We start from the raw sequence: 26,007 nt of genomic DNA, 5'->3' as shown, positions 1-26,007 counted from the left end.
GTTCCGTAGACAACGCCCTGGTAACGTCTGTCCCAACAGCCAGGAATCTTGGTGTTGTCCTGGACAGTCAGCTCTCGTTCAAAACTCACATCACAGCTGTCACTCGATCCTGTAGGTTCACACTCTATAACATACGACGAATTAGACCGTTCCTCACCCAGGAATCACCCCAGCTCCTAATCCAGACAACAGTCTTGTCAAAACTCGACTATTGTAACTCCCTCCTTACTGGCCTACCAGCATGTGCACTTAAGCCTCTCCAGCTGATCCAAAATGCCGCAGCTCGCTTGGTCTTCAACCAGCCAAAATTCTCACATGTCTCCCCCCTGCTCCGCTCCCTCCACTGGCTCCCGGTCGCTGCCCGCACAGAATACAAAACTCTGATGCTGGCATTCAAAGCAACCAAGGTATGGCTCCCCCATATCTTGCAAGTATGATCGAACCCTACAAACCCTCCCGCTCACTCAGATCAGCCAACGCAGGGAAGCTGGAAGTACCCTCACTAAAAACGCCGGGACAACGCTCCACACGTCCCAAACTCTTCTCCCTTCTGGCTCCAAAACTGTGGGATGCACTTCCCATTGCAGTCAGAACTGCAACATCACTCCCAATCTTCCGCCGTAGTCTGAAAACCCACCTTTTCAGACTCCATCATGGCCCATAGCACTTATCCCACCCCCTTAGATAGCATTTCTGTAGACTTAGATAGCATTTGATACAGACTTAGCATGTTATGTAGACAGCATAAGTGCATTGTATGTAATCATAGCACGTCATAGTAGCCTACATATGTATAGCATAGTATAGATGTATAGTTTCATTATATAGATATTCCACTACTTTCTTAGCTTACGCATGTTTCATGACAAATGTTTTTATGTGATGTATTCCCATGCTTTTTTGTTCTTGCTTAATGTAAATCGCTCTGGATTAAGAGCGTCTGCTAAATGCCTAAATTGTAAATTGTAAATTGTAACATTAGTGACTTCCTCCTGGGGGATCCCGAGACGTTCCATGGCCAGTGAGTCGATGTATTTCCTCTATAACTGCGCCTTAATTGGTCTGCCCCGGTCTCAGGGCCCCCATGAGGATTTTCGGAGAATTGCACCCAACCGCACTGAAGACAGTCAAGACACTGTCCAACACCGCCCTCCCCTGGCTAAACCAGGACTGGCCCCCATGAGGATTATGAAAACTATTATGGTGCATTATAATTAATTCAGTTTGAATTTGGGATTTGGCTGTATTGCCTAATCCTCAACACACACACGCACGCATGCACACACGCGCACACACATGCATGCGCACGCACACACACGCACGCACACACACGTACTCATGCACGCACGCACAAACACACACACACACACACACACACACACACACACACTCACGCACACACCATCTGCTCCCTCCTGGAGTCATAGGCTACTAGCCCACAGTATAGACACGAATTCGGTCAAACATGCGCATATTAACAAAAAACACACCCTTGTGAAGTGTGATGGGCGTTCAAGCAGCATCAGATCTCATTCCGGCCAATCATAATTTGCGTCCTCTAACGTTTTCAATGTTTGTGTTTACACAATGTTTGTGTTTACACAAACACTCAAAGCTGGCCATTCATTGTCAATGGCATTCAACTTTTGTGTAAACAAATTGTGTGTGCACAAACCCTCAAAGCTGCAGGACGGGACATAGGAGGGGCTATAGCGGCGGCGCCCCTCAAAAACAGCTTTTCGGTCCACTCTCGTGCCTTGGTGCTGCTGGGGTGTGTGGGGGTCTGCATAGTGGTGGACCGTGGACCGGAGTCTGGAGAGGCTGTAGGGGGGCTGGGCTGGATGGGTTGCATGCGGGGGGAGTCGGGGACATCCTCTGAGCTCTGCCTCTGACACAGACAGACGGGAGGATGGGAGGGTTCCTGAATGATCGTCTCTGTGCCTGAGAGGGGGGAGAGAGAGAGAGAGAGAGAGAGAGAGAGAGAGAGAGAGAGAATCTAGAATACATACAGCAGTCAGAGTGAGGCAGAGTAATCATACGATGCTGCCGCTGTGCGTTTCGTGGATGACACGTAAAGCCGACGTGAATTAGACACGTCTGTCTGGACATAATGCCCACAGGACTGACTGGGTGAGTGCTGAGTGGGGATGCCACAGAGCATGCACACTGCAGCTGCATCGAGTCGACCATACAGCACCGCTGGATTGCACAAGGTCTATGAAGGCAGCATCCGTCAGTGGCTTTATTGCAGTATTATTGGTAAGTCTGCTAAACATTCCGTGATATGTAGGTATGTACTATAGGCTAACCGTTTATTAATTTTTGGAGGTATAGCTTGCAGTTGCACACAATGATCCGTGCACTCTAGATTGCAGGTTTAGCAGCAATTTAGCTACTGTGCAATATTCATTCACATTTTTGTTGCCTGTCTGTTTAATCATATATATTATTTATTTAATGTGCACAGCACAACCTGAACCCACCCAATAGAAAAGGCCATAATGTAAACCCTATTTCTAATATAATAATAATAATAATAATAATTAATACCAACTTATAGCCTACAATAACTTGTCTTAAATTGCTCCAGGTCTGTGAGGTGAGTATTATTATGTTCAAGGTGACATTCATTGGCTGAAGTTTCTCCACAGGTGTTTCCACATTTATACGATCTCCTGTCTTTCTACCTCCTTAATTATTACATTAACTAACTATATTCCCCTTTCTTTTATGTCATTCCACACGTGTTCCTAAATGTATTTAGTGTGTTGTTTTCTCAGTCATGCCCCTCACGTAAAGCACATTTGATTTGGGTATATAGTGTAGAGGCGCTAAATAAATTTGAGATATTATTACTTATAATTCAAATTAAGTTGATTGAATGAGTAGGCTACTTTATTATTTAGGTGAAAGGCTTCTTTCACCTCCTTTCACCCAGCCCAGATAGTTCAGTTCCACATGCGGAGTAGTAGTAGTAGTTCCAGAACATCATGATTCATCAATCATCACGGGCCACCAGTTTAAACAACACTTCTTTCCTTCAGTATGTTGTCCCGTCCCGTGAAGAAGAAGAAAGAGCAGCAGTTTACAGGGGGCGCTCGCTGCCTCCCTCCGCTCCCGCGCAGTTTGTCCCTACCGGGTCGCCGTCCGTCGCCATGGGAGACAACATGTCCAAGAGGCTGAAGCTGGTCTCTGCTGGCGCCGAGGCAGACATGGAGGAGCGCTCCTTTCAAAACCCTTATTCGGACTACGACCACCACCACCAGGGACACATCTCCCCCTCCTCCTCCTCCGCCGGCGAGGAGGGAGAAGAGGACTGCAGCAGCCATGAGCCTCTTGACGCCAACGGGAAGGTGAGGAGGAGAATTGTTTATAAAAACCACAACATTCACCATGCGTGTTTGTTTATGGTAGTGCTAACTAAGCTAGCATGCCGCTATGTTTACATACAGTCAAGTCTACTTTTGTTTTCATGTCAATGACTCCTCAGTTTGACATGCATTAGTCTACGGAGTACGGACCCCCATTTAATGGCATTTCTATCTCTGGGACCCCAATTTATATTGTAAAATCAAAGTTAAGTTAACTCTGAGAGTGTACAAACGGGTCCATTTGGTTCCATTTGTACACTCAGAGTTACAGACCCATTAGGGTCCATTTGGTTCCATTTGTACACTCAGAGTTACAGACCCATATAGCCTGGGTCCATTTGGTTACAAACTATATTTTAGCTGGGGACCCCTGGCTGGAACTCCCTCAAGTACCCCTGCGGGTCGCCGGACCCCACCTTGGGAACCACTGAACTAAGCTAGCATGCTGCTATATGTTTACATACAGACTACTGTCATCATTGTCTATCCCCAGTTAACCTCCTCGTGTCACCAGACAGACGAATACATCCCCTTGCAGTAGTTTTCAACCAGGACCTTTTGTTATTGGCAAATGGCATGAGAAAACACACACGTTTTACTGTTACAATGCCAGCCAAAGCAAGTGTCAATAATAAATAAAAAAACGTTGAAAATGGGGAAAGTAAAGTACGGTATATATAGTATAATATTATGCAGTTGGAGGAGGTGGTACAGCATTTTGTGAACACAAAGCTATGTCACATCCATATACAGTCAAGTCCACTGTCTATCCCCAATTAACCTCACGTCGCCAGACAAATCCCCAGTGGTTTTCAATTCAATTCAATTCAATTCAATTCAATTCAATTCAATTCAATTCAATTCAATTTAATTTAATTCAAATGAGCTTTATTGGCATGAGAAAACATACATTGCCAAAGCAAGTGTCAAAATATAAAGTTGAAAATGGAGATACAGTCTGTTGGAGGGCGTGCAGCATTTTGTAAACAGAGCTATGTCACATTGTGACATAGAATACCCCTGTATACAAGGTTTCTTTTAATAGCAGCAATCTTTGTACAGTCAGTACGGTCCCTTCTAGTTCTGTGAGAACCAGTTATAACCATGCAGAGTATGTGGAGAGGTGCACAACATCTCCCACCAAGTTATGTGCGTGTGAGGTTTTGCCTCTGCATCATTTTTATGTGCAATTTAAAAACCGGTGGTGGTACGCAGGGAGGTTGAGTGATTTCCAACGAGCGCTTCCAAACTCGAACACTTAGGCCCAGTACAGTAGGTGTATCCACAAAAGTGTTAAATTGTGTTGCCGTTTCCTTCACACAGAACCAGCATTTTGGGTGACAGGCGAATACGCTCACTTTTTGAAACCCGGTCCCTCCCAATTAATCTGAAGACGCAACCCTTGCATCTCCGTGTGTTCAACAAATATATACGCATCTTTCTGGGAGGGAACGCCATAGTTCCCCCCAATTGAATTAACACATTCAATTAGAAAGACTATTAGAAGGCTGTGTACTTTTCTTTTTTTGGGGGGACAACATCCTCTGCTTATTTTCAGTTTTGTGTGTTCACCCATTCTGACCTGAGATCAGATTCTAAAAATGTCTTCTACATCCTGACGGTTTTCTGAAAAAGCTATGTTTCTATGTCAGTCGTCAGTCGATTTTTCAAAAATAGCAGACCTACAAGCTCGTAGCGCTATGAGCTTGTAGATCTGCTATTTTTCAATAGCTAAAGCATAGCTTAATGTTAAGTAAACTATGTACTGTAAACAAACTAATAAGTTAGTTTGTTACCATAGTCTTTTAGCGTTGCATCATGGCATATAGTTCTCAAACTGAAAACTATAAGGCTGGGTTCCCATTGGACGTGGACACTCTGCAAACTGCTAGAACGTGCCAGCCAGTTTTACGATTGGCCGCCGCACATTTTTACCAATTGAGCCGATCATGCCACCCAACGACGACACGGGAGCCGAGACAAAGGGCATTTCAGAAAATTCACGTTTGCAGCAAATCAACACAAAGAGAGAACAGTGACAGCTGAAGTGCTTAACAGTGACAGCTGAAAGTGTTTTGCCACTTTATGAATATTCTATTGTTAAGGCTTGAGAACATTAGGTTTGTTTGTTTTTGTGTTGTGTTCCTCCCTCGGATTGGATTTCTTTCTTTCTCTCTTTGTTTGCCTGTTTGTGTATCCATGGTTCTGTTCTGTGTGCCAGGCTGCCAGCCTCTCTCCTCCCTCTGTGATCCTGCAGCACTGAGTGAGGCAGCTATAGCGCGTGCCTCTGGTCACAATCCAAAACAGAACAGACGCCAGTCTGCTCTCCTGTTCTTCTTCTTGAAGCTTATTTTTGAGTGGTGCAGTCACTCCTATAGACAGCTATGCGTGTCCCTGGGTCTGAGCACGGAAATAACATACCGGTATTTTGCTGTGTTTGTAGCAGCCATGTGGCTCTGTCGAGCTTCACACTGTGCACAGGTGCATGATGGGAAGCTGAGTTTTTAGCAGCCATTATGTGATTTCGGGTGTGGCAGTACAGTACACTAGTACAGTGACCAAACAGTGTGGGCGTAAGGGCCGATTCATACTCCTATTTTAGAGTCGAATAAAAGTCGGTTCGGCTCTGTATAGCCTACATTGTGACGTCATTTGAGGTTCGGGGGCGGGTACTGGATACTGGTTGTATGAGACGGTATTCTTAAGTGAATTATATGTAAAAGATGTAGCCTACGGATTCAGAGCGTGAACCATGGTGAGCTAACTCCACGTTCATGATGGTGCGTTCACGAGGCTCTGGAGCCCAGCCAGCGTCAGCGTGGCCTATTAAACCGCACAAAGGGCAAATGGAGCCTTGGGTCTTCTTGCTAACATAAATCAACTATTCAAGGCAATTTATTCCCTGAAATAAGGCCCCAGTGACGAAGCACTGGGATCATAACCTTTTGTGAAGGGATATTAGTCCTTTCGCTTTATGGCCAGCTTTTGGCTGGTTTCAAAGAGACCGTATAGCCTAGCCTAGGTCTTTTCATTGGCAGAAATGGGATGAGATGGTACAAAATAAATAGGAATACACATCTCACTATACTGTGTGTGTGTGTGTGTGTGTGTGTGTGTGTGTGTGTGTGTGTGTGTGTGTGTGTCACGTGGGGCAATCTTAATGTAAAAGGAAGAATCATTGGGAAGAGGGAAACAATTAAGTTGTATCTACAAGGAAGTGCTTTGGAAAAAAGCTGTCAAGATAGAAAATGACCTCCTCTCATCCACTCTGCAGGGAGTTCGAACTTCTTCCCTCTGGCAGACGGTACAAAGTACCAAAAGCTAACCGTAACATTTTTTTTTAAATTCCTTCATCACAAATGCCATTAAGGCACTAAATTATACCATGTGTCTCGCTAGATTTGTTGTTTTTCAATGTATTTGCCACTGTTGTCCTGCACTTTTTTGCCATGGAAAAAATATTGTGTAAGTGTTGTTGCTGTTGTTGTAACAGTTTTATTTTACTGTTTTTTACTAGACAAATTTCCACACGTGGACAATAAATTAAACTAACTAACTATATTATATATATATATATGAAACTATTATTGTATCAAGATATTTGGCATTAAAAACAAATCCATATTTTCAGCCCTAATTGTCGTTTTTTTTTTTTTGTCGTACTGGCATTATTTGTTTTATTTTTAGAGGTATATTCAAAAGGTCCTTCAACTTTTTTTTTGCGCTTCCCTATGTGTTTTCTATCCCCACAAATATGCAATTTTGAACAATCAGCCCTTCTCATAATAGGGGCTTTTATGGAAATTGCTCTCAGGAACAGATCATCTGATTGGGTTGTAAGCTGTATCTGTATCACCCCCTTGTATACTTCCTCCCCCTCTTCAGTCTTCAGTTCCAAATTTGCATTTCCACTTTGTTTACAATTATCTGCCATTGTGGAATGTCCAAGCTGGCATTGAATGGAAACTAAGGCGGCACTTGCTTTGGCAATGTAAACGTTTGTTTCCTCATGCCAATGATAAAGCTCCCTTGGATTGAATTGATAAGTCCCGGAATAGAGGAGCTGTGATTGGCCAGTAGTCACTAGAGTGGCAGCGATGCAGCTTGCCTTCCGTACTTACGACGGAGACACGTCACTTCACTGAGCTGCAGCGGACAATGAGGCATCTGTTTATTTGAGTGGGGGGTGGGGGAGAGAGAGAGGGGAGTTGCACCACTCTGGTGTGATTGTTTTAAAAACAAAATCTATGGGTTTCTCCTCCAGGTGAGCGCTGCCTTCCAGAAGAAGGTCCAAAACAAGATAAAAGACCTCCTGCAGCAGATGGAGGAAGGCCTGAAGACCGCCGACCCTCACGACTTCTCCACCTACACCGGCTGGACAGGTCTGTTCTGGTCTCTCCCCAGGTCTATTCTGGTCTGGACAGGTCTGTTCTGGTCTCTCCCCAGGTCTATTCTGGTCTGGACAGGTCTGTTCTGGTCTCTCCCCAGGTCTATTCTGGTCTGGACAGGTCTGTTCTGGTCTCTCCCCAGGTCTATTCTGGTCTGGACAGGTCTGTTCTGGTCTCTCCCCAGGTCTATTCTGGTCTCGTTATCCAACCGTGAGACACGGCTGGGCTCCAAAATGTCTCTCTCCTCCCACGCATGACATGACGTAACACTCCGTTACAGTGTTAACCCATTTTGACCTGAGATCAGATTCTAAAAAAATGTCTTCTACACCCTGACAGTTTTCCGAAAAAGCCATGTTTCTATGTCAGTCGTTCTTTCGATTTTTCAAAAATAGCAGACCTACAAGCTCGTAGTGCGCCACTCGGTGGCGCGCTATGAGCTTGTAGATCTGCTATTTTTCAATAGCTAAAGCATAACGTAAATAATGCTATAACACCAAAAGGGGGTTAATTTGATTGAATTCTGTCGATATACAGGCATCGCACTGCTCTACGTGCAGCTGCACCGCGTGTCCCAAGACGCCGCCCACCTGCAGAGGGCGCTGGACCACGTGCAGAGAGCCCTGCGGAACCTCAACGGCCGCAAGGTGACCTTCCTGTGCGGGGACGCGGGGCCCCTGGCCGTGGGGGCCGTGGTCCACCACCGGCTGGGGAACGCCGCCGACAGCCAGGACTGTCTCACCAAGTACGTGTTGTTATTATTATTTTTATATATTTTTTATCCCACGATTTTGTAACCCATTTTTCACCCCCGTGTCAACTATCTAATGTGATCCTGGGCTCTACACACCCTCCACCAACCTAGTCCCCATATATGGGGGACAAGGGGAGAGCAACGGACTTGAACTCATGCTTCCTTCATGCCTGAGTGTCCAAGTTGCTCCTTTTACACCTGACAGGGGGGGGGGGAGTTTCCCTGGTTGGACGTAGCGCGTGGAAGGAACACGTTATTCCAACCAGTTCCTTTCCCGTCCATCAGGCGCCCCCTGGCTGGCCAGGGGGCAGTTTAGTATGTGTTATTATTATTGAACAGCCAGGACTACATTACATGGGGGGTCCGTAGACTAATGCATGTCAAGCTGGGGGGGTCCTTGAAATTAAACGGGTTGAGAATCACTGCTGGCATATCTTTTCAAATGGGGATCCGCGGGGCTAATTTGTGTCCATTTGAGGGTCCTTGACATGAAAAGGTTTGAGAACCACTGCTTTAGACCGTTTATGTAGAGTCAGTATTTTTTATGTGTGTGTGTGTGTGCCTGCACGCACCTGGGTTCATATTGTTCATATTATTGTGCGTGTGTGTGTGTGTGTGTGTGTGCCTGTCAGACTTCTTCAACTCCAGAGGGCGGTTCTGAGTCCAGAGTCGGACATGCCAGACGAGCTGCTCTACGGCCGAGCGGGTTACCTCTACGCCCTGCTCTACGTCAACAAGGAGATGGGACCCGACACCGTGGACGATGCCACCGTGGCTAAGGTGTGTGTGTGTGTGTGTGTGTGTGTGTGTGTGTGAGTGTGATGTTGTCTGAATGGTGACACCATTCAGTTCAATTCAAAGGAGCTCTATTGGCACCACTAGAGAACACATGTCGTTTGGGTGGAGAAAAGTGTGATGTGTTGAAAGGAACGTGTCCGCAAGAATGAAAGGGAAGGTGTGTACACGACGGTGGTGAGACCAGCTAAGGATGTTGTGTGGTTTAGAGACAGTCACACTGAGGAAAAGACAGGAAGCCAGAAGCCTAACCCTAAGTGGGGAACATATATAGACCGATTCCGTAGCGGTTTCATGGTCGCAGCCTACGTATTTCCTGTAGGCGGACTCGACGTACCTGCGGGGTTTAAACCCTCACCAGGCGCACCTCTTCCACTACAGTGAACGGCAGAGTGACTGGTGTTCGTTTGCCTCAAACTTTACTCTTTTACCTGCTTTTTTACTAACACTAACATTATAAAGATGTCCAGAACATCGAGATGAACCTGTGTAGTTTATGGCTGCTCCAACAGTAGTGGCAACATAAAAAATAAATAAATACGGAATGTCAAAATATCCACCATGGTGGCTGAGACCAGAGCCATTGAGTAATGGTTGAGACAAAGCAGTGAACGGGCCTGAAAGATACATAATTTCAGTCTTACCCAATACCCAATCTTTCTGTTTTATGAACACAAGGCTGCTGTATTTTATACCTCATACTAAGCATTTAAAGTATGAGGTATAAAGTACAGCAGCCTTGTGTTAATAAAACAGAAAGATTTGGTATTGGGTAAGACTGGCGTTATGTATCTTTCACTGCTTCGTCTCAACCATTACTCAATGGCTCTGGTCTCAGCCACCGCGGTGAATATTAGACATTCCGTTTTTTTTAATTTTTTATGTTGCCACTACTGTTGGAGCAGGCATAAACTACACAGGTTCATCTCGATGTTCTGGGCATCTTTGTAATGTTAGTGTTAGTAAAAAAGCAGGTAAAGGAGTAAAGTTTGAGGCAAACTAACATCAGTCACTCTGCCGTTCACTGTAGTAGAAGAGATGCGCCTGGTGAGAGTTTAAACCCCGCAGCTACGTCAAGTCCGCCTACAGGAAATACGTAGGCTGCGACCATGAGACCCGCTACGTAATCGGTCTATAGGGATGACCCCGCGGGTGGGGTGTCACCTCGTTTCTCTTCCCCCTAGCTGCTCCAGCCTAGTGAGAAGGAAGCCGTGCGTCACCTCCTTTCTCTTCCCCCCTAGCCCATTGAGAAAGACATGCCGAGACCTCGTTGCGTGGCGTGCCCCGCCCCCAGGGCAATTATGAGCCAATGATAACAAAGCCAGTATATCTGAGTCAGAGAGGGCGGGGAGACGAGACCAAACGCCAGGGTGTACCCATGCTGAATGGATTGATCGTTAGGAAGTAGGAACCAAGTGGACCCATTTTGGTGCTGGCAATGTAGAGTAGACTGCTCAGGGGGAATAATGGCCTCATGCATATCAAACTACGGGGTCCTTGAAGTTAAAACGATTAACGCACACTCACGCGATATCGTACAGGCCTGAGATCTATGGCGAGGAAAGAGATTATGGTGATTATCACGTCTGTAGAACAATGGGATTATGGTTGTATACGGTATAGATATGAGGCAGCTTAACGTAACAGGACAAGATGATCGCTCCATTAGAAAACGCCTTCAGCCTATCGTCTGAAAACTACAATCTGGGATTTATTGTTAATTGTTAAAACTAGCCTGAGATATGGGGGGGTACTGCACCCTCGGTGTGTTTTCACATTTTTTATTCTATAATAAATTCACTATTAAAGGTATTGTAGACAAGTTTCCAGTGTTTGTACACAGCATTGATCGAGTGTTTCCAAACAAATTAAAATCTAGCTCCACCCCCCTCCCCCCGTCATTCTATTGGCTGAGCCAGGTCACTTCAGGCTATGGGGTTGTTGTTGCTGCTGGGAGGGACGCTATGGATATTGCGCTCGTATGGCTAAATATGACATTAAAAAATTATGAATTTCTATCGATATCATAGTTACAACAATGACATTGAGTTGACATGTTTTTTTAAGGGTAACTGTAGCGTAATCACAATATCACAAGACTGACACGACGAGTCCCGCAAATGAGGAAGTAGGAAGTAGTGGAGCAGACTCACTGGCTCTCAATTCAATTATCTTTCATTTGTAATCGTGCATATAAAACATATTGCCCCTCAAATGCCCCAGCCACTACAGCATCGTTCATGTGAACTACTTTGTCCACGGTTATTCATTGCAATGAAGAAAAATTGCTATGATGATCAGCGACGGCTTGTCACCGTTGGCGAGCACGGGTTGAATGCAAGCTTCAAGCCGGCCGGACCACCCAACCATGCGCTATACATAGCGATTCTCATAATTTCAACAGGCTTACATATTACATCATAAACATACTATTTCACATGAACAATGGTGAAACTAAGATATGGGGATAATATTATACTTGCAATGAAATCGCATTGCGTTTTCATTATAATACTGCTGGGTCGAACACACAGTCAGACCCTCGCGCTGTGATTGGCTAAGACTCCGCGTCACCCCCCACACAGACCCTCCTCCCAACACACTTCCTGACGTCCCGAGACAAAAACAACAGTGGATATAAACAGATACAAACACATAGAGGGAGACAAAGGGAGAGTGTATGTCTACAGGGCAGCAGCTCAGCATCAAAATATAGGGGAAGATAGAGGGAATAAGGCCACAAATATAGATAGATAAATATTTTGATTTTTGGCTGAAAACCTGCCTATATCACCTTTAATTTATAATTTGTTGAATTGGCAAAAAAGGGCTTTGTGAAGACCTCCATAATATTATGGTCAGTGCCTGTGTGAAAAGTGGGAGTGATTGGTGCAGGCGGTGAGGAGATACGGCGTTGTGTTTCTGACACACAGTCAGACAATTCAGACATTCAGACAGACATTGACTGAATTATAGTATGATGATGATGATGTCATTTGGCCCCGGACAGTTAGCTCAGCCGTGTTCGACTCCCGAGCCCGACGGCCTTCACCGTGTGTCACTCCCCATCTCTCTCTCTCCCCAGTTCCTGTCTGTCTAACTGTCACTATCAATGAAGGCATAAAAAAGGCCCAAACCCCCCCCCCCCCATCTATTAATAAATAAAAGCTCAGTGGTGAGTTTGCTTCAGTTCTTTGATTATCCGCAGACAGACACTTATAGAGGCGACTTCATCATGGAGCATCTATACCCACGCATGGAAACTGATTCTGACAAAGACCCACGCTATACTTACCCTTACTTCACTACTAGCTAAGCCAAAAATATCATGTTTTGTTTGTGTACTGTGTGTGTGTGCGTGCGTAGGGTGTGACTGTGTGTCATGATTCTAGAATGGATACCATGATTATTGCATACATTATCCTTTCATTTTCTGCACGCACGCACACACACACACACACACACACTCCTGCACACAAATTGCTGCAGAAACTGCAGGACCAGCTGTCCTTATTGGCGAGGTGCCACACACACACACACACACACACACACACACACACACACACACGCACACACAAGGTGGCGTGAAGGTGTCGGCAGCATGTTGACAAACAGCCGGCGCTGTGGTCAGACATATTGGATCTGTGGGGGATTATTATCATGGTGACAAATGGATGAATCGGGTTGTCCTCGATGCACATCCGTCTTCCCACAAATGCCATTCATCATCATCATGTCACCTGTGTATGTACGGCACCTTAACCCATTTAGGACTGAGACCAGATTCTATACAACATGTCTTCGAAATCCTGTCAGTTTTCTGGAAAAACTGTATATATCAGTGGTTCTCAAACTATTTCATGTCAAGGACACCAGACATTTTATGTAAAAAATATGTTGTCGTCCCGTCCCGTCCCCAGAAGCAAAGTTATGAGTTAAAAACGTTTGCTGTGAAGGATTATATATTCCAGGATTTGCACCCATTTTCGCGATTTTTCATGAATAGCAGATCTAGTGCTGCGCTATGTTTCAACAGCTAAAGTTTAGAATAATGGTTAAAGTGGTAAATATAGCTCTAAGGTGACACGGATGCGTTCCCGCCCTGGATGGGCTAAACACCAGACCACAAAGAGATTACAGCAGTAAATCCATGTTATGAGTCGATGACTGGTATGCTTTTATTAGCCACGCGAATCCCCCCGGTGTCCCTATTCCGAATCATAATATAGGCAAAACGGAAAAGAACAGGGCCATCGACAAGCTCTCAACGCGTTGTGGTGTGCTGAGAGCTTGAAGGAACTACTCATTTTAGATAACATTTGTGACTAACTTTGACTGAGGGACTGCCATTGGATTCATTTTGATTTTTTTTTTTTTTATGTCATATGAAAGCAGGGAATCATAGCTTCAAATTGACATATTGGTTGTTCAGTTTGATCCACCAGTTTTGGAGATATGGCTTAATGTCTTGCAGAAAACAGCGAGTTGAGAAAACAGACTTGAAAGTTTCACTTCTGTGGTCTCTAACATTACACCTATAGCTACATGTTTACTACATTTATTTCATATTTACATATTTACGTCGATTTCAGCTCTGCCACTTTCAGACATGCTCTAGTCTAGTATGTGAAGAGTCTGCCTGTGCTCAGAAAAAAAAAGATTTTCTCTGGTGAAAAGCTGTAATTTGCGCAATGGCAGTCTCTCAGTCAAATCTGGTCACATTGTATGTAGACGTATAGCATATAGATACAGTGTATACTACTATATCTATACTCATAGTTTCAATGTACAGATATTCTACTAGTACTGTTAAGACGGATGTTATGTCCTCAGCTTAACGTATGATCCTTGATGACTATTTCTTTGTATTTGATGTATTTCCATGTGGTGTTCTTGCTATACTGTAAATCGCTCTGGATTAAATGCCTAAATTGAGGCATTGAAAAACACGCATACACACGCACACACACACACGCACACACACACACACACACACACACACACACACACACACACACACACACACACACACTATGAAAAAAGAAAAAAAAAACGTAAAAAGAAAACAAGTACGTAATTTATTCTAATTGTTGTTATTGCAATTTTACTTACTTGTAAAATTGAATTTCACGTTGTAGGACCTTTAATGTAGATGGGCTAATACACCAGATATATTTAGTGTAGAGGGGGGAAGAGGAGGGGGGCCAAGCATAGAGGCCTTTGGGGCTCCCAGGACAACTAAACTACTATATTTATATAGGGTTTAAGTGGTTGAGTGTGACACACGTCGTCAGAGGTTGCAGGAGTCGTCTCCCCAGATGCACGTTCGCCGGGTTTATGATCCCATCCGGGATTGTTTTTATTTCTCTCTCTCAAACACACGTTCAGTTCATAAGGAGAAGAGACTGGAGCAGCACGGACATTTAGAGCCTTTTATTTAGTTGCTAAGTATACAAACGACTAACGTTTCAGTCATTCAGTTCAGTCTGACTCGATGTTTTCTCCCATCTTTTCACTTGTGTATTATGATTTTTCTTTGTGCTGACATGCAGGGTTTTTCGGTTTGTTTGCAGCAATGTTGAGCGTTTGCCCCTATCTGTCTGCGTCTCCTTGCATCATGCATGGCTGCAGGATTTTCTTTTTGCCTCTATTCTTTTTTTGCCCCCGGACCTGTCAGTTTCATGTTTTGTGTCTTGTGCGCGCCCTGTGAATGATTTCATGGGCAATTTCTGCGAATATGTGTGTGTGTGTGTGTGTGTGTGTGTGAGACACTGCAGCAGGGTGTAATTTATCTAGTATGCACACATATCTTTGTATAGCAGCATAAAAAAAACTCCAAATGGGCTTTTTGTAATTAACTTTACTTTTTCCGGAGTGCTATCCGATGTAGCCTTTAGATAGCTAGCCCCAAACCAGCTACTGCCTGTCTGTCTATCCCTGTATCTGTTGCAACCCCACTGTGTGTGTGTGTGTGTGTGTGTGTGTGTGTGTGTGCACGCACTGGTGATGCATTAGGGCTGTAAATAAATTAATTCCCTCTCTAAATTAGATCGGTATCCCTGTGGGGTGGACCGAGGACTGCGTGCGTGGCTGCGTGGCTGCGTGTGTGCGTGCGTGCGTATGGAGGATAAGACCAATGCGAGCGAACGAATGGATAAGCGAACGAATGAGGACCTTACAGTATAAATGTGCCCTGTCATAAAGGGAGGAGTTAGTTAAGGCATTTTGACCTGAGACCAGATTCTACTAATGTCTTCTAAATCATGACGGTTTTCTGATTATAATCGGCGGTCGACCCCCAACTGAAAAAGAAGTTGTTCCTGCAGGGACCCCCGAGAAGCAAAGATATGACGTAAAAAATGCACGCTCTGAAAGAAAGTACTGTATATTCAAAGATTTGCGCCACATTTTCAAGAAAACAAAACAAAACAGCAGATCTGCAAGCTCATATCACGGTACTCGGTGCCGCCCTATGAGCTTGTAGATCTGCTGTATTTCAATAACGATGCTTAAAACACCAAAAGGGGCTCCCGCCCTGAATGCATTAACTGCTGCAGGATCTCTATCGACTATATACTACCCCTGCTACTGTGTTATTTCTCAGTATTTCTCTCTCCCTCTCTTTTGTCTTTCTTTCTCCTTTCCCTATATATACTGCGACATGTTTCTGGTTGCTTGTCCATGTTCCATTATATCGCTGCCACTCCTGGCCCGGCCCGTGTGTCTCAAGTCTCTTTTCTCTGGCGTATATATACAGTATGCTGTACTGTACCTGCCTCTACCTCCCTCTCCTCTCTTTCTGCATCGCTGCACCTTCTCCTTATCCTCACATCTCGGTTTGCGCTCTCCTTTGCTCTGTGTGTGTGTGCGTGTGTGTGTGTGTGTGTGTGTGTGTGTGTGTGTGTGTGTGTGTGGCGAGAAGGCACATGGACAACAGAAATGCGTTGTATCACGCTGTGGTGTGTAGCCCGGCCTCCCTCTCCCCTTCCCTCCTCCCTCTCTCCTTCCTTTTCCCCTTCCCTCCTTCCTCACTCACTCCCTCTCTCCTTCCCTTCTTGCTCTCTCCCTCCCTCCTCCCTCTCTCCTTCCCTCCTTTATCACTCACTCCCTCTCTCCTTCCCTCCTTCCTCTCTCCTTCACGCCTCGCTCTCTCTCCTCGTCTTCCCTCCTCTCTCATGCCCCTCCTTCGCCCCACCTGTCCTCCCTGGCCGACCTCCCCCTCCCCCCCCTCTCTCTCTCTCGTCGTAGTAGATGCAGTCAGCCTTGCCGTTCAGCGTCATTAGCTCTGCAGCGCTAACATGCAGTCGTATCCTAAAGGAAATCCATAAGACCCTATCTCTAGGCTAGCTGTGTTCTGCTTCTCTAACCCTGCTCTGTAGCATCGTCTCTCAGCTTCTCACAACCAGTCACCATTACACGTTTAAGTTCACCGTTCATTGTCGTACCAATAATTGTGACAACGATTTCATTGAGTTATTCTTTCCTTTTATTGCATTGAACATTGCAACATTACAATTTGTATTTATTTCATGCACTGAGACACGTTCGTTTTATGTGTTGTTGCAATTGTAATCCCGCTCAGTACGAGAGATTTGGTGGCATGAATTGCTAAATGGTGCATTTATATAGCTTACAGAGATTGTGCATTATACGTTGACCCATTCACACACCGATGCTGGAGGAAACCATGCAAGGCACCGACCTCCTGCACATTGGGAGCAAGTAGTGTCTTGCTCAAGGACACTTCGACACTAACTCTGGGGCAGCCCGGGTTCAAACCGGGAACCTTGCGGTTGCCACCCTGAGCCCCATGTGGCTCAGGGTGAGGAGCCAATGGGGCGACGCTACCATCTGCGGTCTTAAGTCCGAATCCTACCTAGACGGAACGATATCTGTATTCTCAAATTCCTGAATTGTTTCAGCCTGTAGTCCCTTCCCTGCCACGGTCATTTCAGCCTTATTTTGCCGTGACCTCTTTTATAAGTTACCCGCAACTTTAATATTGTAACTGTGAGGTAGAGACGCTTTTAAGTTATGAGTGGAGAACCGCAATCTCGGAAAATAATCTGAGATAAAAAGGGTTTTTAAGATTTCAGTGGATGAGGGGGAACCTGAAAAAGTAATTCTCTGCATAAAATGAGTTGATGGGTTAATTGCGTTGGTTCCTTTGTGTTGTGTGTGTGTGTGTGTGTGTGCAGGTGGTCACTGCCATCCTGGATTCCGGTAAGAACCTGTCGGCAGAGCAGAAGAAGACTGAGCGCTGCCCGCTGCTCTACGAGTGGCACAAGAAGCAGTACGTTGGCGCGGCCCACGGCCTGGCTGGCATCTACTGCATGCTCATGCAGGTAAGACCGCAGGGATGCCACCCAAACACATGTATGTTAAAACAGTTCTACTGTGAAACACGCGTTACCCGCTATTTAATCTAATATTCTACGCTGCAGAGATTGTTTTATTACCTTTTAGAGCATACGCTGAAGTATTTGCAGCTTTCAACGACAAATATCCGGCGAAAAATAGTCCGTCGGCCATTACAATGCGGTACAGGATCCGCCTCGATGAGGCATTGTAGTCCAAACAAACCCCCCGTCGTCCACTTACATTGAGCTCAATTTCCCAGAAGCCCTAGCAGCCCAGATGATGACTTCATTTCCTAGTTTCGTCGTCATAACGCGACGGCCTCGTCATCAGGTCCCGGATAAATCCGCTGTTTCTTTTTAATTATTTTAAAACGGCGAATGAAACGCATTAAACAAATGGCGGGGATGTCGCATTACGCGTGGTGGAACCCTGGATTAAACAATTCAAATTCTCATTTTCATATTTCAAAGTTGACTTTTTTGAAGTTTTATATATATTCGAACAATTGACTTATTGTCACTCTAAAAGCAACTATGAGGGCTACGAAGGCTGTACAAGATCTCCGCAAAGGTTTTGCAATTTCGTCAACACTGGTTATACAACTGTAACCATCAAAGCATGGACAGACGGCATTCAACACTTAATGTTATGTGACCATGTGAGTATAATAATTATACTAAACCAAAAGAATATTTTACCAACATTCTGCTATAGATGTAGCACACACTCGTGCTACACCTCCCGGTCTACAGATGCATTAGGGGGCAGTGGTCCCCAAACGTTTTCATGTCAAGGACCCCCAAATTTGAAAAAAGGGAATGAGGCCACACAACTCGTATAGTCGGGGTATGGCAACCTGTTTGCCCGAAAACGTCGGTTCAATAAAATAAATCATTGCATCGTGACTACGAGTTGTGCGAGGCCTCTTTCCCTTTTTTCAAGTTTTATCTCTTGCGGTCAGCACCTCCCCACTACTGCTCCATACCTCTTTGTTTTGTTATGTTAACCCATTTCGACCTGAGGACGATTCTACAGATGTCTTCTAAATCTAAACAGTTTTGTGATTTCTGTGGTTGTCAAACATATTCACGTCAAGGACACCCAAAAATATTGGTAATTGGCTGCCGACCCCCATCTGAAAATATGTTGTTCCAGGGACACCCCAGAAGCAAGGATTTGAGTTAAAAACGTTCGCTCTGAAAGAATATATATTCAAAGATTTGCACAACATATTCACGATTTTTCACAAATAGCAGACCTACAAGCTATTTTTCAATAGCTAAAGCATATTTTGGAATTCTTAACTATATATAGCACTCATTCTTGAGATGAGGGACAAAAGTGGAAAAAACATGTCCCACACATAAGAGCCTTATATATGTTAAAAATAAATTAATTCATAAAAATAAAAGCACTTGCAAAGTTATATGTAATACAGTTGTGTATTCTTATGACATTAATTTCATTATATTTCTTTTCATATTCCATCTGAATGAGTTAATACCCGTAGCCCACCAGTGATTATTGGCAGCTGTCAGCTCTGCCAATCAGCCTCCAAGGAGAAAGATTATAGCGCTAATCTGAGCCCCTGAATAATACATGAAATTTAAAATATTCAATGAGTTTACTGTAAACGGAACGGCTGGCATGGTGCACGCTCAGCAATATATCACACAGCGTTCAATAGTTGGTTGCTTTATCACTTGCGCACGCACGCACGCACGCACACACACACACACACACACACACACACACACACACACACAACACACAAATGTTATTTTCCACCGTCTCGCAGGTTCCTGGTTGCCTCTGTATCAGCTACTCTTCCAGATCTTAAGACTTTTTTTGTTACTTTTAAGAGCCAATTAACACATGCTGTACTTGACGGCACCAGTGCAATAAGCTCATTCGTCGTATCTTTGTCCTCTGATGATATCCGCTCAAAAACGGGGAAGAGACGCCTGTTTCTAGGCGTTTTCTCGACGCTTCTTGACGCAAAAGTGTGCCTGCACCCTGACTGAGCGTTTTCTTTTGTTTGTTGCAAGTTCGTCCGCGTCGCAAAGGGAGCCAGACTGCACTGCGTGAAAAGAGGAGCAATTATGTGCACTGTATTCTCCCCTGTGAACCTCAAGTGTAGCGGGCATATACAGTTAATATACGGTAATATACAGGTGTGACGGTGCAATGCGGGAGTTTACCGGAGTTTGTTGGAAAGTTTTACGGGAGTTTCCTGTAATGTACACATCCGTATTCCATGCTTTTTGCGCAGTGTGAGCTCAGTAGCATCTTCACTTTAATGCAGCGTGGCGCGAGAGAGTAAATGAAGACCGAGAGTTGGCAGCGCGGCACAACGTGACACGGTGTGAGCTTGCATATCTGCTATTTTTGAATCGCCAACGCAAGTGATGTAACGGCACGGACGCTTGACTGATGTTAACCCATTTAGGACTGAGACCAGATTCTCCTAAATGTCTTTTTTAAAATCTTGATAGTTTTCTGAAAAACCCTATGTTTCTATATGAGTGGTTCTCAAACTATATTTCATGTCAAGGACCCCAGAAATGATATGTAATTGGCCCCGCCGACCCCCGTCTGGAAAAAAATGTTGTTCCATGGGACTGGAACTCACCTATGCTTTCTATGGCGTAGGGCAGCTCCCGGCAGGATCCGCCCGCCGGGAGAAACTACACGCAGCTGCATGACATAATTATGACTAATTAATTAGAGTGACAGAGAGAGAGAGAGAGAGAGAGAGGAGTGTACGTGTGTGGGTCAATTTAACAAAGGTGCAGACGATCAGAAATTGAGTGAGCGACGTTTGCGCTACTCTATGCCGAATTGAAGTGGACTCGGCCCCAGACCTTTTTTTTTTGTCCTGTAAATAAAAAGAACGTCTGGGTTTCCGAGGCTAGGGACCACCCAGAAGCAACGATACGAGTTAAAAACAAGCTCTGAAAGAATATATGTTTTCACGGGTTTAAAAAAAATAGCACCCCAAAAGGGGTTCCCGTCCAGAATGGGTTAATTTCATTGGACAAAATGTCTATTGTTCCTCCCGTCTCTCTGTCTTGCCTCCATTTCTTTCACTCCTCTCGGGCTCCGCTGATGACACAGGAATTGCTTCAAAAGGAAAAGACGAGTCTATCAAAGCTATCTATCAAAAAAATCTCATATACATAGACGATTTCCTGCTTCTCTGTAGCTATATCAAACATCTGCTGCGCTGTGAAATAGACCTTGAGAAGATGACGAAAATGCTGCAATTAGAACATCATGATCAAAGTCTTCAAACAGATTGTGTTGGAGCGTGGCCTGATCAAAGTGCCGGAGTGGGAGCGCGCAGTGCTTCGCGGCACACTGTTCTATAGCTATATCATCACATTAACCCATTTTGGGCGGGAACCCCTTTTGGTGTTTTAAAAAAGCATTGTTATACTTTAGCTCAGGGTTGTGAGACTTTGACGATGGAGAGGGCCACTGTTATTTCCACACTTACGCCAGAGGGGCCACATAATTGCATATTACTGTCGTAGCAAAAAATTGCCGATCTACAAGCTCAAAGCGCGTCGCATTTTGAGCTTGTAGATCAGCTATATTTTTTGCTATTTTTTTATTGGAATCCTGAAAAGTAAACCTTTTTATTAAATTTCAAATGCATTTAGTTATAGTTAACTTTATGAACTGTTAACATAACTACATTGGACACAAAAAGACAATAACATTTTAATACTAGTCATTAAGTACTAGTCATTCAATACTAGTCATGAAGTAATTAAAGTGGGTTTGGAATTGTAACAGCTGAAATCAATACTACATCAGTACTCCACCTTCAACTCAGTTGTCCACCCCTGCTTTAGCTATTGAAAAATCGTGAAAATGTGCCTCAAATCTTTGAATATATATTATTACAGAGTGAACATTTTAACTCAAATCTTTGCTTCCGGGGAGGTCCCTGGAACAACATATTTTCAGATGGGGGGGGGGACGGGGGACGGAGGCATAATATTACATATAATTGTTGGGGTCCTTGACATGGAATATTGAGCACCACTGATACAGAAACATAAGGTTTTTCAGAAAACTGTCAGGATTTTGAAGACATTTAGAAAATGTCGACGTCAGGCCTAAATGGGTTAATACATTAAGACCTGGAACGTATCGGTGTTGCCTTAGCGTTTAACCACTTTAACCATTATTTTATATTTTAGCTGTTCGCAGATCTACAAGCTCGTATAGCGCGCGACAAGCTTGTAGATCTGCTACTTTTGAAAGATGATATATATAGCACTCATGATTGAGAATGTCTGCGCAAATCTTTGAATATGTATTCTTTCAGAGCGAAGGTTTCTAACTCGTATCTTTGCTTCTGCGGGGTCCCTGGAACAAAATACGTTCAGACGCGGGTCGGCGGCCAAATACTTTAATAATATTTGGGGTCCTTGATGTGAAATATTTTGAGAACCACTGACATGGCTTTAGAAATATGGCTTTGAAAAAAAAAACGGAGGGTTTAGAAGACATTTATAGAGTCTGTTCTCGGTTCTCAGCGGGTTAAGCAGCCCGCCAACTGTGCGGTTAATACCCATGAAGCACTTTTTTGTTGTAAGTCGCATGACCAGCTGTTATATTACCGTTGAGCTGATTGCTCTTGATCTCTCTCTCTCTCTCGCTTTTCGTATTATGGGATATATGGTCTCTGTCGGGTGGAAACCTCATAATGTGACTCATCAGTACAGTGCTGTCAGTGTGGGACAAAAATAGCAGACCTACTGTACAAGCTCGTAGCGCCGCACTGTGAGCTTGTAGATCTGCTATTTTCCAATAGCTAAAGTACAGCATAATGCTTAACCCATTCTGACCTGAGATCAGATTCATACGAGGTTTCCACTGGACACACACTGGTCTGATGAACCCATTCTGACCTGAGATCAGATTCTAAAAATGTCAGTCGTTCTTCGATTTTTCAAAAATAGCAGACCTACAAGCTCGTAGCGCGCCACTCGGTGGCGCGCTATGAGCTTGTAGATCTGCTATTTTTCAATAGCTAAAGCATAACATGATGCTAACACCAAAATGGGTGCCAGGTCAGAATGGGTTAATGTGGCCCTCAGGTTAACCCATTTAGACCTAATTTCGATTCTACAAATGTCTTCTAAATCATGACAGTTTTCAGAAAATCCCATGTTTCAATGTCAGTGGTGCTCAAACTATTTCACGTCAAGGACCCCCCCGCAGCCCCACTATTACTTTTTTAGGGGGACCTAAACTAAATATTTGCACTGGGGGCCCATTGCCAGGTCCTTTCACCACTGGGCGCGATGTACTACATCATGCATACTAACAGTATGATCGAAAAATAGCAGATCTACAAGCTCACACATTTATTCCACATCATGGACACAGCACATGGTGAGCTTGTAGATCGGCTATCTTTTGGCGTGGCCAGACTGTTCCTCTCGCACATTTCCAAATGCTTCCGTCATACAGTCTGGAGCAACGGAAGCTCTGATCATGAGTAAAATATGAATGCTTCCGTCATACAGTCTGGAGCAACGGAAGCTCTTATCATGAGTAAAATATAAATGCTTCCGTCATACAGTCTGGAGCAACGGAAGCTCTGATCATGAGTAAAATATAAATGCTTCCGTCATACAGTCTGGAGCAACGGAAGCTCTGATCATGAGTAAAATATGAATGCTTCCGTCATACAGTCTGGAGCAACGGAAGCTCTGATCATGAGTAAAATATGAATGCTTCCGTCATACAGTCTGGAGCAACGGAAGCTCTGATCATGAGTAAAATATGAATGCTTCCGTCATACAGTCTGGAGCAACGGAAGCTCTGATCATGAGTAAAATATGAATGCTTCCGTCATACAGTCTGGAGCAACGGAAGCTCTGATCGTGACAAGTAAGCGATAAAGTGGAAGTGGAGCCTCCTTCCCACTTCCGTTTCGTCTTTACAGTCGTGCAAATTCATCCTAATTAAAAAAATAACCATCTAAGCATATATAGCTTGCTGCTTAGCATAAATGGAAATACAAACATTTAACGTAATTTTTGTAAACGGAAATGGCAGATTCCTTATTCAGATTCGGGGAGGTGTATAGTTCCAGACTCGTTAGTATTCGGAGATTGTGGAATAGTTGTCTGGCTTTGATCGATTGATTTATTTATCAACAGTTTGCAGAATTACAGTACATTTCATTTACAACTCGATACAAAAACTGTTAACGGTGGGTGGACGACACCATAAAGCATTACGCTTGTTTACTTGGCTGCACAAGACTATTTGGTGCGTGACACCGTCATTGTGACAAAAGGAGTGAATCAGGCTTAACAGTCAACGGTTTAAGATCATTCTCACAATGATGGAGAGTTGAGCTCAGGATTACTTCTGTCAACTTGTAGTCTTTATGGACATCTAAGCCCTAAAGCAGCTTATTCGTGTTGGCAGTCCGTAAACTCTCTCCCATATTTTCAGAATAAGACGGCAAAATGACCAAGTCCCTCTTCTTCACTTTTTGCCCGCCATTCTCTGCCACATAGGTGGTTCTCAACTTCTCATACTTTTTCATGTCAAGGACCCCACAAATTATAATTGTGTAATTTGCCGCTGACACCCATCTGAATTAATTTTGTTCCAGGGACCCCCCCCCCCCCAGAAGCAAAGATATGAGTTCAAAATGTCCGCTGTGAAAGAATATGTATTCAAACAAAGACTGGCACCCGTTTTCACGAGTTTAAAAAAATAGCAGATCTAAAAGCTCATAGCGCGGCACTCGGTGCTGCGCCATGAGCTTGTAGATCTGCTACTTTTCAACTAGCTAAAGTTTAAAATAATGGTCAATGTGGTTAAACGCTAAAGTGACCCATTCTTTTTTTCCCCCTTCATCACTCCCTCTCTCTCTTTCTCTCTCCTCTTCTTTTTCCACCCCTATACATCTTCAATCGCTCCCCCCACCCCACACGCACGCACACACACGCACGCACACACACACACACACAGCCAGGGTCAAAGGTGAGTCCGGACGTGCTGTCAGAGTTGGTGCGGCCCAGCGTCGACTACGTGCGCCACAAGAAGTTCCGCTCGGGGAACTACCCGTCGTCGCTGAGCAACGAGAGCGACCGGCTGGTCCACTGGTGCCACGGAGCGCCCGGCATGGTGCACATGCTCCTCATGGCACACAAGGTAACTAAAACTGATCCTAGGCCTGTCGTATAATGCACCCTTTGTCAAGTGCTCGTCGTCAACGGCCCATGTGTACCACCTGTTTTCAATGTGCACATAATGCAGGAGGCAGCAGGAGGTTGCTTTACTGATAACGAGCGCTTCCATACTCTGATACTTGGAAAATAATCCTCTGCAAGGAATTTCTTGACGGGAAGTAGCTCATAAAATGTCTACGGTGGATTTGTATTAACCAAAAACTTTACAGATTGAAAGGGGACAATTCAAGCTTTCCATACAGCTGCAATGTTGGTGATTTTGACGGTGTTTAATATAATTAGAGAGGACTTTTCTGTTTCTATGGGAAGTGTATATCACCTTGCTGGCAAGATGGCAGCCGTGTGAATATCATCAATAGGTTGCAGTTTTGTGGTTGGACAAAAATCCTCTCTCTCCATCCGCTTCCATTGAAATAACATGTTTTTCGGTTGCGTCATATTGAGGTTCTGTGCACTCAATTGTTACTGTAAACTTGGTGTCAGTGAAAAGGAACATCACAGGTGCAGCACGGTGACTCTGCATATCGTGTTTGTTTTTAGTTTTTTCCAAATATGTTTTATCAAATTCAACATAAACAAGGTGGAACCAGGGTGGAACAAGGCAGAAAGAGCCTGCTGGTTAGTCAAGGACTCAATTATTTGACACAATAATGACTATATGCACACAGAATAACTCTTCCTACTTCCAGGCCCCTTCCCTATATACTTCCTTCACAGGTGACAGGTAGTCAGTCACAGAATATTTATCTACGATTGAGCCCCCGACCATTGATAAACAACAGAATGAGCCCCAGACCGTTGATAAACAACAGAATGAGCCCCAGAGCGTTGATAAACAACAGAATGAGCCCCAGACCGTTGATAAATAAACAGAATGAGCCCCAGACCGTTGATAAACAACAGAATGAGCCCCAGAGCGTTGATAAACAACAGAATGAGCCCCAGACCGTTGATAAATAAACAGAATGAGCCCCAGACCGTTGATAAACAACAGAATGAGCCCCAAACCGTTGATAACTAAACAGAATGAGCCCCAGACCGTTGATAAACAACAGAATGAGCCCCAGAGCGTTGATAAACAACAGAATGAGCCCCAGACCGTTGAT

General features: G+C 44.4%; 1 protein-coding gene across 1 annotated transcript in view; it reads left to right on the top strand.

Annotated features, from left to right (window-relative positions):
* Positions 1–2,189: 2,189 nt before the first annotated feature.
* lancl2 (LanC lantibiotic synthetase component C-like 2 (bacterial)) overlaps positions 2,190–26,007 on the top strand; it is a 33,986-nt gene continuing 10,168 nt past the window's right edge. Inside the window, exons 1-7 of the mRNA XM_080793465.1 lie at positions 2,190–2,259; positions 3,045–3,353; positions 7,636–7,753; positions 8,297–8,504; positions 9,146–9,293; positions 17,507–17,653; positions 24,681–24,863. Of these exons, the coding sequence (XP_080649591.1) occupies positions 2,218–2,259; positions 3,045–3,353; positions 7,636–7,753; positions 8,297–8,504; positions 9,146–9,293; positions 17,507–17,653; positions 24,681–24,863 (1,155 nt within the window). The 5' untranslated portion in view covers positions 2,190–2,217. The remainder of the gene's footprint in view (positions 2,260–3,044; positions 3,354–7,635; positions 7,754–8,296; positions 8,505–9,145; positions 9,294–17,506; positions 17,654–24,680; positions 24,864–26,007) is intronic.

Source organism: Protomyctophum bolini (genome assembly GCF_963924005.1).
Source record: "Protomyctophum bolini genome assembly, chromosome: 21".
Classification (NCBI taxonomy): domain Eukaryota; kingdom Metazoa; phylum Chordata; class Actinopteri; order Myctophiformes; family Myctophidae; genus Protomyctophum; species Protomyctophum bolini.
This window is presented reverse-complemented; position numbering and strand designations above follow the sequence as displayed.